This window comes from Pseudophryne corroboree, chromosome 5 (genome assembly GCF_028390025.1).
Source record: "Pseudophryne corroboree isolate aPseCor3 chromosome 5, aPseCor3.hap2, whole genome shotgun sequence".
Classification (NCBI taxonomy): domain Eukaryota; kingdom Metazoa; phylum Chordata; class Amphibia; order Anura; family Myobatrachidae; genus Pseudophryne; species Pseudophryne corroboree.
In genome coordinates, this window is record NC_086448.1 from 471218293 (window position 1) to 471231811 (window position 13519).

A 13519-nucleotide genomic window follows, 5' to 3' on the forward strand; every position below is an offset into this window, starting at 1 on the left:
AGATAGCTGAGAAAGCTGCAAGAATAAATGTCCCACAAATTAATTGTATTCCTTCCCAGGATTCCAGATGTGGGATCGTTGAAACCAAATTCCAGATATCACCTTATGTGGTGCTAATGATTTACTATATATTTTGCTGAATTGTCTCTCAATAAACTGATCAGAATGCTAAATGTGTACTGTGTCTCTCTGTATCTCAGAGTTAATATACAAGCTCAGTCATAAGGTCTCAGTAATGTCTGTGTGTTCTAGCTCCATGAGCAGTGTTGTATCCACTGAGAAAGGAGCATATGAAACATTCAGATACAAATGTATCCACTAAAGGGAAACAGTTATTAAGCTCTGACAGTATCCAATCTTTTACTTGTCACAAGATTTTATCATAGCTTCGCTATGGCTCATAGAGAGCTGTGACAATTAATGATAATAAATGATCAGAAATCTTTTTAACCAGATATTGTTGTACATCATATTTGTTCCCTTGGGATCCTTATATTCAAATAGATGTTTAGTGATCTAATTCGGATCATAAGAGTGGTTTATTCCTCTGTGTTATAATAGGGATGTTAAGGGCTCAACACACTCTTATTTGGATGTAGGCTCAAAGTATCAATATAAACATGGTTCGTTAATGTATCATGCTAAGCCTTCAAGGTGTGTATATGATAGTGAGTCTTACACTCACTTTTATTTTAAACACTATTTCTTTTCTATTTACACGATTCTACTTTCCTTTTAATATTCGCTGGTTTTAACATATAATTCAATAAAAGTTATATCTTAATACAAGATTGTGTGCACCACCATAGGGCATTTCAAATTCTTTCTTCTCTTTTTTTCTTGCACACATGACCATACCACAGGACGGATGAGCGTAGCAACAGCTGTAGTTACTGACATCACATACAGTAACTTGTAATGGAAACAAATGTGGGACAGATAATCACCAAAGAAATAAAGAAATTCAGTCCTATTTACACACAGCCCTATATACTGTATGTCATTAAAGGTAAACAAAAGAAATTTTTCAGAGACAAGCAAGATTATCTGCATAACAAAATCCAAAACTGGAGTAGATTTCAGGACAAAAAATATCAACACATCCCTGTATATCAGGATCCAAGAGTGAGAAAATGGAAAACGACACCATATAAAAATAAATTTTTTCGTAATATCCAAAATAGACAACAAACACATCAAAGAGAGAAGTTTAATCCAACAACGTCAAAAACTATGACCACGAACAACAGATTTTCAGTTCTTCAGAGACTAGATTCCAATAGCGACTCTGATTTTTTATCCCCAGATCCAACATCAGAGAACCTTTCCTCGACAAGGAAAACATTCTTCAGGGAAAGACAAAAAGGGAATTCACCGATGAAAAGAGTGTTCCAAGAAGAAGAAGAGGTACACGGGGCGGGCATAGGAAGAATAAACAAACGACGGTATCTCCAATAAAGAACCCCGTAGAACAAGGCATATTCAATCTGTCCAGCCATACCCTCAATAAAGCAGAAATATCTCTTCTCAGCAAGGGTCTCAAATTTGCTCCTAATAAACAGATTAATAAATTCGATACATTTATCGATCTCAATAAATTCTCAAGATCCCTTACGCTAAAACAACACTTCGCAAAAAAAGAGCAGACTATGGATCCAATGGAACCATCAAAATCAGGGTTAAAACGAAAATCGAAATATTATCCACTTGAATCAAAAAGAAACCATATAAATGTCTTCCAAGAATTAGTGAGAAAGGACTTATGCGACATTGAGCCCATACCATCTACACATTCCAATTTGAAAAATAAGGAGAAAGAAGCCCTTAAAAACCTTCAAGACAACCATGACATCATTATTAAACAAGCAGATAAAGGTGTTGGTATAGTTCTGCTGGATCGTGAGGCATATGAACTTGAAGCACTCCGACTTCTACATGACACAACCTCTTATAAACAACTTTCACAAGACCCCACCAATTGCTTTGTAGAAGAACTCAGAATGATACTGGTATATTATTTTCATAATAATATCTTCGACAAAAATGAATTCCAGTATCTCATGACGACGACACCAGTGATTCCGACATTCTATTATCTCCCTAAGATACATAAGAATCTTTCAAAACCTCCAGGGAGACCTATTATTGCAGGGATTGATTCCCTTACAAGCCATCTATCAGAATATGTAGATATTTTCTTGTACAAATATGTAATTACTTTACCATCATTTCTAAAGGATACCAGTAGTGTAATTAACACTCTGTCTTCAGTTGAATGGAAGAATTCATATCTATGGATCACCGTAGACGTGCAAAGTCTATATACCTCTATTGTCCATGAGAAAGGGATAGAAGCATGCAGAAGATTCCTCGACAGAGATCCCAATCTATCAAAAATTCACAAAATGCCATCTGTGATTTTATGAAATTTATATTGGGTCATAACTACTTCATATTTCAGCTGATTTTATTCTTGCAAATCTGTGGAACAGCCATGGGTACATCATTCACACCCAGCTTTGCAAATTTACTAATGGGCTCTAGGGAAGAAAATGGCATTCATAACAACAACCCATATTTGAAAAATATAATTGTCTATAACGCTATATAGATGATATTCTAATCATATGGGAAGGAGATGAAGAGCTCTTTAGGAATTTTTTCCAATTACTCACGATTAACGAGTACAATCTGAAGTTTACATACGAAATAAGTAAAGAAAGTGTACATTATCTGGATCTAACTCTCTCAAGCAGTGAATCAAGAATTGTCACAAGTAATCATATAAAAGAGGTAGACACAAACAGCTTTCTTCACTTCAAGAGCTGCCACTCCCAGAATTGGAAAACCAATATCCCCTATTCTCAGTTCTATAGGATTAAACGCAATTGCAGTGATGAACAAGATTGTCAGAATCAACTTGAAACTTATGCCACCAGATTCAAAGACAGAAAATATCCCCAACACGTGATAAATAAAGCCATGGAAAAAACGGCTGAGAAACAAAGAACTGAATTATTCGACAGCAAAGCTCAAAAGAAATCAGATAATTTCACTCCTTTCATCACCACATTCAGCAATCAAGAATCCATCATCAGAAAATCCATCAATAAACATTGGAACATCCTTCTGATGGATCCAATATTGAAAGAAATTCTTCCATCTAAACCAGATATAGTATTTCTAAAGACTAGCAATTTAAAAGACATCTTAGCACCTAGTCATCTATCAACCAAAAATAAAACTGGAAACAATACCTTCATTAATTGTAAAGGATGTTTTAAATGTGGAAGCTGCAACATTTGCAAATTTCTTCATCCTAATAGGAAAAAATTCTCCAATCATAACAATACCAAGGAATACAACATAAAAGATTATCTAAATTGCAATTCCTCCATGGTAATATATTTACTGGAATGTTCATGTGGCTACAAATATGTAGGCAAGACTAAGAGAGTCCTGAAAATACAAATCCAGGAACACATCAGGAATATCAGGAATAAAATAGAAAATCATGCGGTTTCCAAACATTTCATAGAAAAACATGGATCCAACCCTGAAGAAATCACATTCAAGGCTATTGAATTGGTGAAAATTGGAGAAAGAGGAGGCGATATCCTAAATAAATTATAAAAATGTGAAATGTTTTGGATACATGAACTAAAAACGTTATCACCGTCTGGACTGAATGAAGCCTTTGAGATTGCTCCATTCCTCTGATCTAAAACTTTTCAACTGTAATCACACACTACCTATTTTCCCCACTTTTTCTGCACACATATCTACTATATATATATATATCATTCTTTATATATATGATCTGATTATTTATTTATTATGTAATATCAGATGTCATAAGCCGTTTTCATGGTTTTTTTCACAGTTAATATGTATAAACAAGACGTTAATGCCAAACAAGGAAATACGGAACACAGCTATAATAAAGCTCCAAGTGATGCATAGGAATACATATATGAAGCTCTAAGTCCATGATAGCGAGATATTACGACTGGACTCTACAATTTGGACAATGTCCCCTTGCTTCTTCATAAATATATTTGGCCGGGCCAATTAGCATATATCTTAGATATTAATCCTTGGGGTCCTATTGGGCTCCACCTTTAAATTGATACAACTTATCTAATTGCACTCAAAATAACTGCACTTTGATATATCCACATTGTCTCCCTATGATCTATTAGCATCAAAAATGAAGCTTCACCCTATACATTAAATATTATCTCTTTTCACTGCTAATTTTTGATGTGATATTATTCACATCGTCACTCTGTGTACTTCTCACGTTAATATTAGTGATGAGCGGATTCGGTTTTACTCGGTTTTCAAAACCGAATCTTATTGGCTATCCAAAACACGTGACATCAGTGAGCCAATAAGATTCGGTTTTGAGAACCGAGTAAAACCGAGTAAAACCGAATCCGCTCATCACTAGTTAATATCACTAGTGCGTTCCACCACCGATAGGCAAAATGGCGGTGCGTTCCACTAACTTACTTTTCACTTCCGGACAAAAGACGGAAGTGACGACATTAAGGATGACGCGGTGTGTTGCCGCGATCTCACCTCTTTCTCTCTACAACACAAATTTACACCTTATTTCCTTAATTTACAGTCACACAATTGTACATTCTATTTCTGCCCGATGGAAGTTATTTTATTAGTGCGCCTTTTAGGCGTTCAACCGTCTTCCGCTTAGCCGGAAATTACGTCACTATAGCGATGCGTTCCACATGCATTCCATCGCTACTTCCGCCGGCAGCGCTGTACAGCACAGTGCTCTTTTACTGCTGTAAACCTCTTTTTGTTCAGTCGTTTTCTGCATAACTCTAGATATCACTATTGAGTGCTATTTAGATCATTATACAAAGATATTTTTCAGTGTTCTGGCAAATTATAATTAAATTACAGGAAGTGATGTCATCACTAATGGCCATGAACAAATACAATTTCTTGCTATAAATAGAGCAGATTTGCTCAGTGTGTCCATCCCCTTGATGAAGTCTGGATGCTGATGGACGAAACGCGTTGGGACTACCTACAGACATCTCCTATTAAGGACAGATAAGCCTAAATACAGCTTTTATCTTGTACGCATTTTATTCCTCTACTCTTCTACGACATATTGGATAGAATTGACTGCTGATACTCTATATATGGACAGATAAGCCTTATATATTTCGCTATCTTGTACGCATTCTATTCGGCCATTTTATGTTTATTTGTGTATTACATTTATGTTTTTTAACAAAATTATACTGTCTAGGCTATATATTGTTTAAGATTGGGAAAATGCTGATTCCCTAATTAGGCCTATAAGACAGTGGTATACGTTGAAGTTTTAAAAGATAGTGGTATACTTGGAAGTTGTAAAACGGTACACACTATGTTTTGCTATTTCTTCTCTTACATGTAACTAAACAATAAGAGAGGGCTCCATGAGAAAAAGCTTCTCTATTTTTCAGATAAGTGTTTTAAGCCAGTTTATATCATCATCTTTTTTGCACCCTTCCCTCCCTGCATGTATATTAATTACACTCGTGGGCGCTTGTTTTCATCTATTCTTGTATTCATTCATATGTGACTGCCAAACACATTACCACGTACTATAAGCTGCCACCCAGATAAGATACTGGGAAGTGTTTTTTAAATAATTCTTGCAAGGTGATAACTAATTTAAGAAGGTATAGATATCACAAAAATTTTATTTTTAGCGCCGCATTCTCTATTTCTTCAATATATATATATATATATATATATATATATAATAAGGCAGCACTCTGGAGACTTGCAGCAGTGTAAAACGGTGGTGTATTTAAATCAGTGTTTTGGAGAATGGTGGCCCTGTCATTAGGACATGCAACGGTGAACAGTGAAAAACTCACACAATAAATTCCTGTCTCAAGGTAAATGACCTCACTTCCAGACACGTGATTGGGAGCTGGACTAGAAATATCCGGATCCGGGTGTGTTTCAGTTGCTGCAGGAGGGCACCTTTCACTTCTGTATGTCCTGATGATGGGGCCCCGTGCCCCGCAACATTGCTTTAAATACACCACCATTTTACACTGCTACAAGTCACCAGAATGCCGTCTTATTTCTACTGAATAGTATATACTGCATACACGGATCTGGTGGGAAGGCACCGGAGCATATTACATGATTTCCCTGCCAGACCAACAAATGAATTATTACACCAGTGAGCTACAATATTGAAGTCTCCCTCTGGAAGTCAAGGCACCATATAGAATTGATTTATGTTCTCCAGCACTTTCACGTTGTCACTTTATCATTTATTGATTACAGACTGCAATTTAGCACTGGACACTTTTTCAGCACATTGCTTCCTTTGCACTACATGATCATACCATCATTGCTAGCAGTATAACAGATGCTGAGGATTCAGCTACATATCTGCTACAGTGTGACAACTTTGACACTTCAAGCTTTTCAGATGCTGAAGCTGAGAGCATCTTATATAAAGATCCTGCCTTCACTACAGGCTCAGAAGTGGCCAATGAGAATTTATAGAGAGCTACAGTATTTAAGTAAAAAAAAAAAGAGGGAAATAGACTTTCTGTTTCATGGGAGAATGTTCTCTCAGATTATTACAGAGCGAAATAGATTTTCCGCATCCACAATATGCCCACTATTGGCAGGTACAGCATCCCATTTTGCAAGCATTGAATTTCTGTATTAAGTGCTTTTGGTCATCAAGGAGTCAAATGGTTGAAGAAACTTTCCTCCCAAGTGAAGCAATATCAAAAGGATTTGATTAACTATAAAAGGAGTAAATTTAACTGGGTGCAGCAGGATTACAAGCAGCATACAGTATATGCGTGGCATAGTACCAACAGACAAAAACAACTGCATGGGCCTAGATTGCCCTATTGGAAAAGATACACTTCCCAGTTTTCAAGTACTCTGGCAAGTGAAAATCAGGACCAACAAAATGTTTCCCCAGGAGGTGAATATCAAGACTGCCCTTAAGTGCTCTGTACACGGGTTGGCATCAGTGGAAGAAGACCAAAGCCATGATTCAGGGTGGGCAAACGGGTGCAGTTCAAGGAGCCAGAGGCAAAGCGATACCCCCAAGAGAGATGCACAGTTAATTTTTAATCTTTCCTCCACACCACCCTCACCTGAAGCCACTAGGGTGTTGAGCAAAGGTTTGTCATATATACCGACTCATCCACCAGATGCTATGCCGTGGAAATTTACACTCACAAGGAATCACTTTTTTGAGTGTGTCTACCAACAAACATGCTAGACAATTGTGGCCAATCATCAGAACTGATCCTGATCTGCAAAGGTTCAGAGATACTAAAATGATGCCACGTTACTCAAGAAGTGCCAATGTAAGAGACTTCGTTGAAACTGAAGTCTCCAGGAAAAGAGATGGAGCTCATCATTTCCTTAAACAGAGAAGTGAATGTTACAGATGTGGCTGCATGATGTGCAACTTTTTAGTCCCAGGGGATAAATTTAAACAACCCTATACGGGCAAGAAATTCTATATTAAAATTCCGGTCACCTGTAATTCCAAATTTGTTGGTTATTTATTGTCATGCCCATGTGGCCAACATTATGTTGGAAAAACGGAGTGTACATTTGAAGTTCAGATGACCCACCACAGGTCATTTATCCGAGAAGCTATTGCTATGGGCAGCAGTGAGCAGCCAGTGGCCAGGCACTTTGCGGTTGCACAACACAATTTGTCCACATTACAATACAGAATTATAGACCAAATCCCCATGTCAATAAGATGGGGTGATAGGGCTAATAATTTGTTACAGTTGGAAATACATTGGATCCTATTATTGGATACACTGAGTCCTCGAGGCCTCAATGAGACCATAGGTTTAAACAACTTTATCTAAATAGTTTTACATGGCAGATAGAATTTTGTACATATTACTAATTTAGCCTTAGGGGCTCTACAGTATGTTCCAAATATATAAAAACATGAACCAGGTAGTCTCTAAGTGCACCATTTGGCTACATCTCTAGCAGCCAGTAGTCCTCAGAGAGGACATTTCCATCAAGTTCAAATTGTGACCTTATGAGGGAGTTATGTGAGGCTAATACATAAAAGAAGTTTTCTAGATGTAGACAAGAGGTCCAGACATTTAATCTGTTCTAAATCTATATGATGCTATTAGCAGATGCCTTATGATGCAGTGTTATCACCCAATTGTTTTTCATTTGTTGTTTTATCGATTCATTTAACTTGTTCATTGTATTGCTTGTAAGTGCGATCCATGCTTACCTAGTCATGTGCATTTTGTATATTTTGATATATGTTTATATTGTGTGTTTCACGTAAGTCAAGAAACCATTGTCACTGGCACTGATCATGTTATTATTATACGTCTTATTTAGCACAGTTAAGCCACCGGAGCATATTACATGGTTTCCATGTAAGAGTGCCAGACCAACAAGTGAAATATATATTAAGAAAATATGTATATGTTGAAGAGAATGCTCAGGATGAAAGATGAACATTGTCAGTCATTCACAGCTCATAGTCACCCTATCACAAATAGGGTTCACTGTGGGCATTCACAGTTTACCAATACATACAACCAAGCGCATCAGGTAGAAATCAGGGACCCACTGTAAGACCCACCTTGTGTTATACTCTACTGTCAATTTCGTGTGTTTTTTATGTGCATATTAAATATTTTTATTATACAAACGTTTAGGCACTTTATAAATTGTGCTTCACTATATGCACTTTTTTTCTCTTTTCCCTGGAATCTCATGCGTAAGGACTACTGATTACAGTGGGACCCTGATTTCTACCCGATGCGCTTGGTTGTATGTATTGGTGCCATTTTGTTTTTCCTCATTTGTCCTATTTATTGGGGTGGAGGTACCTTCAGGGAGTTATCTCTGAGTCACCTTCACACGTTACCGAGCTGCTTAACGAGTGCGCACTCAACATAGGATCTATATCTTGCTTTTTTCATAGATTCACAGTTTACCTTTCACCTTCATGATTCATTTTCCTTGTTCCAGCTTCACATTAAAGTTAGTATTTTAAATATGTTTTTAACACTATTGATTTAGTACTTGTAAATAATAAAAATGTATTCAAACAATTAGTTTATTCCCTAATGTTAAACCCATCTAAGCAACACATTTTGTACTGTACCTTTATCTTACATTTGTATATTAAAAACTTACTTGTCAGATTATTAAGGTAAATTTATTTATGTAGAGGCACATATCCATATTCTATACACCATTGTCCAGTACTGCTTTTATATATATATATATATATATATATATATATATATTTATTTATTTATTTATTTGTTTGTTTGTTCTATGATTCCATTTGCAGTACATATATTTTCCAATAATAGAAGATCCGTTCATGCTAGCTTTGTTTAACTGTTCTATGTTAACATTATAAAATCTGGTTAAAGAGACATAGAGATCTATAGGCCTGGTTCATTATGGATCGCTATTGAGGCTGATATAGCGATGTTCACAAATCTGCTATTGCTAAAATTTCCATGTAATGAGCTACCCAGAAAGGATAAAAGACACCCACAAATGCTGTGTGACCACCCACAAACAGTCACTTCCTATCAATCAAAATGCGTACTCTTTACAATTAGACTGCATATACAAGGCATTCGCATTTTGGCCTTCACACACGCGCAAAGCATTCTCAGAGCATTTGCAGTCTGCCAATAATCGCTCACTGTGTGGAATATCACATTTGCAAACGCTAGTGAATCAGGGCCCATGTACCAAGCCCTGAAGAGAGATAAAGCGGACGGAGACAAAATACCAGCCAATAAGCTCCTAACTGCCATGTCACAGGCTGTGCTTGAAAAATGACAGTTAGGAGATGGTTGGTTAGTAATTTATCTCCATCCACTTTATCTCTTTTAGTTCAGTATTGGCCAGTGGCGTTTTAAGAAAGGAGGGGACCCGCGTGTTCCCGGGGACATCTCCAGTGAGCATGCGCAAATCACTCAGAAATAGCCACGGCAGACATTTTCCATATGATTTGTGCTTATACTGCAGGGCTATCACTGTGGGACTCCGGAGGGGTAAGTATACTCTATGGTGCCCATGTGCACTGCACACACTGCACCCATTATAGAAACGCTGATAGTTTTGGCACAGTTTGAGGATAGGTTTTTGTAGACACATCTGTAGATATTACATACAGTAGTGTAAACAACTCATGGAGATTTTTTTTATACATTTACAGTGGGTTTTACTTTAAAATGAAAGCTGTGAAGCAATCTAACAAACAAATACAGATACTAATTTTAAACATGTATTCACTTTTAGTTAAAATCTTTATAATGTCATTTGAATAGAAAATTTGAACAAAGATAATTTTATGGTCTTGCACAAATGATAATTTCTGTCAAATTATTATCATTAATGATACATAATGATAAGTACATAATATGTTTTCTCAGCATGGTGGAATAAACAGCTTATAGTAACACGCAGACAATGAGATGTATGCACTCTGTATGCCTACCTGTTTTTGGATCTACAGAGAAATAAGGTTGTCCTTGGAGAATGCTGTAAACAACTCTGGCACTATTTCCATATGTAGGGTCATCACCATCTGTTGCTGTCACCTGAATAACAGAGGTACCTATGTGACAAGAAAAAAACTGTTAAATATATTTTTAAAATAACTGCCATACAATCAATACATATGCCAGTTGCATTTCAATCACAAGACCATGATTTTTATTATAAATTATATATTTTTTCTAGCTCGTGTGCACTGTTAATTTCACTTTATTTAAAAAAAAAATATTTCTCCTATGCTAACCTCAGGCATGGTAGGTGATGCAATTTTGTATATGCTGATAGCACAGCAAGTTGTTAACTGTGAACAAATAAAACCTAATAAACATTTCTGCTATTAAAGGGATTTTTTTTACAGTACGCACATCAGTGACCTATGAAGGTCTTTCTAGTATACATGAAAGCATTCCACAGCATCTAATACTGAGAAAATATAGCTGTGCTGTCAATAGGGAAAGGGTTACTCTGCTGAAACATAAAAAAAAAATAACAGTATATTACATTGAAAAGTGCACACGTGATAGTACTGCATTAATAGTTCAAAAACAATTTCAATGGAATGACATTTTCAGTATAAAAACCTTCTTTAACTCAAAATATCAGCACAAACACACTTCCATCTGTAAGAAAAATATGTTATATTATACTGCAGAGTATATGTTTAGGTGCTTACTGTACCTTCCACTTTACAAGTAGAAAGAAAGCAAAAAATATCTTTATATGCAGAACGTAGCAGAAATGACAATGTGATGCATGGTTTTCTTAATCTAAAGTAAAACTATACATATTGAGTTTAACCAACATATAAGCTGAATTTCATTAGAGTAATAACTTAAATACACTATTTGGGCTTCGAACTGATCTATAAATTGGCCATCCTTTACAATTATAACTGTAGCTGCAGAAGCATTATAAAATTAGCATTTTACAACTCATAAAACGTTTTCTCAATGTACCCCTGATGCCACAATCTATTCCCCTCATACAGCTCTATTTATTTAAATGTAAGCAAATAAATACCCAAGTGTTTCTTAGGAAGTTTTGTAGTTTCATAAAAGTATATATAATATTCACAATGCAATCATTCATCAGAAAGTTTGACATTTTAATATACTGTACTTTCCTACTCTTGGAGTCATTTGACAGAGAAGTATTGTGCTGATGCTTTTCTTATAGCAAAATGTACTTTTTTTTTAATCAAAGCAGTGTGATTGGGCCACCCTCACATGTTGTGCTGATCAATGCATTTGCATTGATGGTCCTAACGCATCAATATTAGATGCAGCTTCTCCTCTTTGAATCACATTATTTAAAAGAAAAAAAAAAGACAACTTCTCTATCTGTATAAAGATACATATTCATTGTAAAGCCAAGAACTAGAAAGTAGACTGGTGCAGGGTGTAATCAGTTTAAAACAGAAGACTTACAAGTGGACTTGGACTATGCAGTGAAGAGGCCACAGGTTTCATATATGAACTCTAGTGTCCTACTGGGAGTCTGTTCGGTACAAAAAAATCTAAATCTAAGTGACAAATCAAAGGACAAAAGTCGATCAAGAATTAAGGTCAGGATCGGAAAGTAGTGTGTCCCATTAAGATAAGGTGGATCACAAATTACAAGCAGACATTGTTGAACTCTAAAGACCTTCCAAGTAAATATTTAAATACTGTTGTACAATAGTTAAATATGTTCCAAAGTCAAGACATAATGAACAGAAAGCACACAAGCAAACAACCCAATAATCAGTTCCTGATAAATAGTTGGACCATGGTTCTAGTTCAGTGAGATGTAGCTATATTCACAATATTTAATGAATAGATCAGAATTGGGTATACCTTAATCCATTTACTATATTAGATTGCTCTCTATGTTGATATCTGCTTAAATGGAGAAGACTGTTCTCATATTATTTTGATGACTTTTGACCATATACGGTAACTGTCATCAAATTTGCCTAATATGAAAGATTATACTCTGTAAGAACATAGAACTGGTACTTACTTTTATTGCACAATCTGTCTTGTAAGTGAGGACACCCTCGCCGTTTCAGGCCATTTGTTATAATTAAGTGAAGGATCTCTTTTTCAGATCATTCCCATGGTTGTGTGACTATGGGTAAGTTTTGTCAAGCATCAAATTTTATGACCAGGAGTCCCTCTGCCCATATGCATCCATCGACCCATGCATGCACAAGCCAAGGGGGTCACTGGGAGGGAGCCTATTGGATCCCTCTCTGGGAATTTTGCTAAAAGAAGCCCATAGGCTTCAATTGTTAATTCCATGTATAGACGGCATTGTCTATTGGGTAGAATTGAGCTTTACACATATGAGAAATTTAGTCAAACCTCTGAAAACCGTAGGTTTGACCACATTTTTCCACTAGTAAATCCTGCTCTATGTACAGCTCGCCTGACTTAAATAATACAGTAAGAGAGGTTACCCTGCAAGAATATAGTGTGTATGATTACTCTTATAATAATTTTCCCTGTATGGAATTTAAACAAAACTGTATTGGCTCATAACTACTGTGACATGTTTTAATTTCTTAAAAATATTTATTTGAATTTATACTGTATTCTATTCTTTTTTTTAAGCACGAGGTGTGTGGCTTCATCACCCAGTGTCTGTGCAAAGCGTGCATGGACCCTCCATGCGGATCATGGACCCTCTCCAAAAGGAGAAGGGCCCCATTATTCTCCAACCCCCCAGTGCCAAAAGGCCTACTGAGAGGAAAAAGGATCTGTGGGTCCCCCTTTGCCGATGCGTAGAGGGATGCACGGGTATCCCCAGGGTTGGCCGAAGCTTCCCCCTGGGGATCAAAAACAGCCTCTAGCCCTCCCCAAAAGGAGAGGGCCTCAGCTAACTAGGGGAGATGGTGGCCCATAAGGGTAAATAAGCCCCAGCCAGAAGGCGGGGGGGGTATTAA

The 13519-nt window shown here is 36.5% G+C and overlaps 1 protein-coding gene across 2 annotated transcripts in view; it reads right to left on the reverse strand.

Annotated features, from left to right (window-relative positions):
* Window positions 1-13519, reverse strand: part of CDH18 (cadherin 18) — a 947256-nt gene that overhangs the window by 338903 nt on the left and 594834 nt on the right. For both annotated transcript variants that reach the window (XM_063922963.1, XM_063922961.1), the window contains exon 4: window positions 10535-10654. In XM_063922963.1, coding sequence (XP_063779033.1) covers window positions 10535-10654 — 120 coding nt within the window. The remainder of the gene's footprint in view (window positions 1-10534; window positions 10655-13519) is intronic.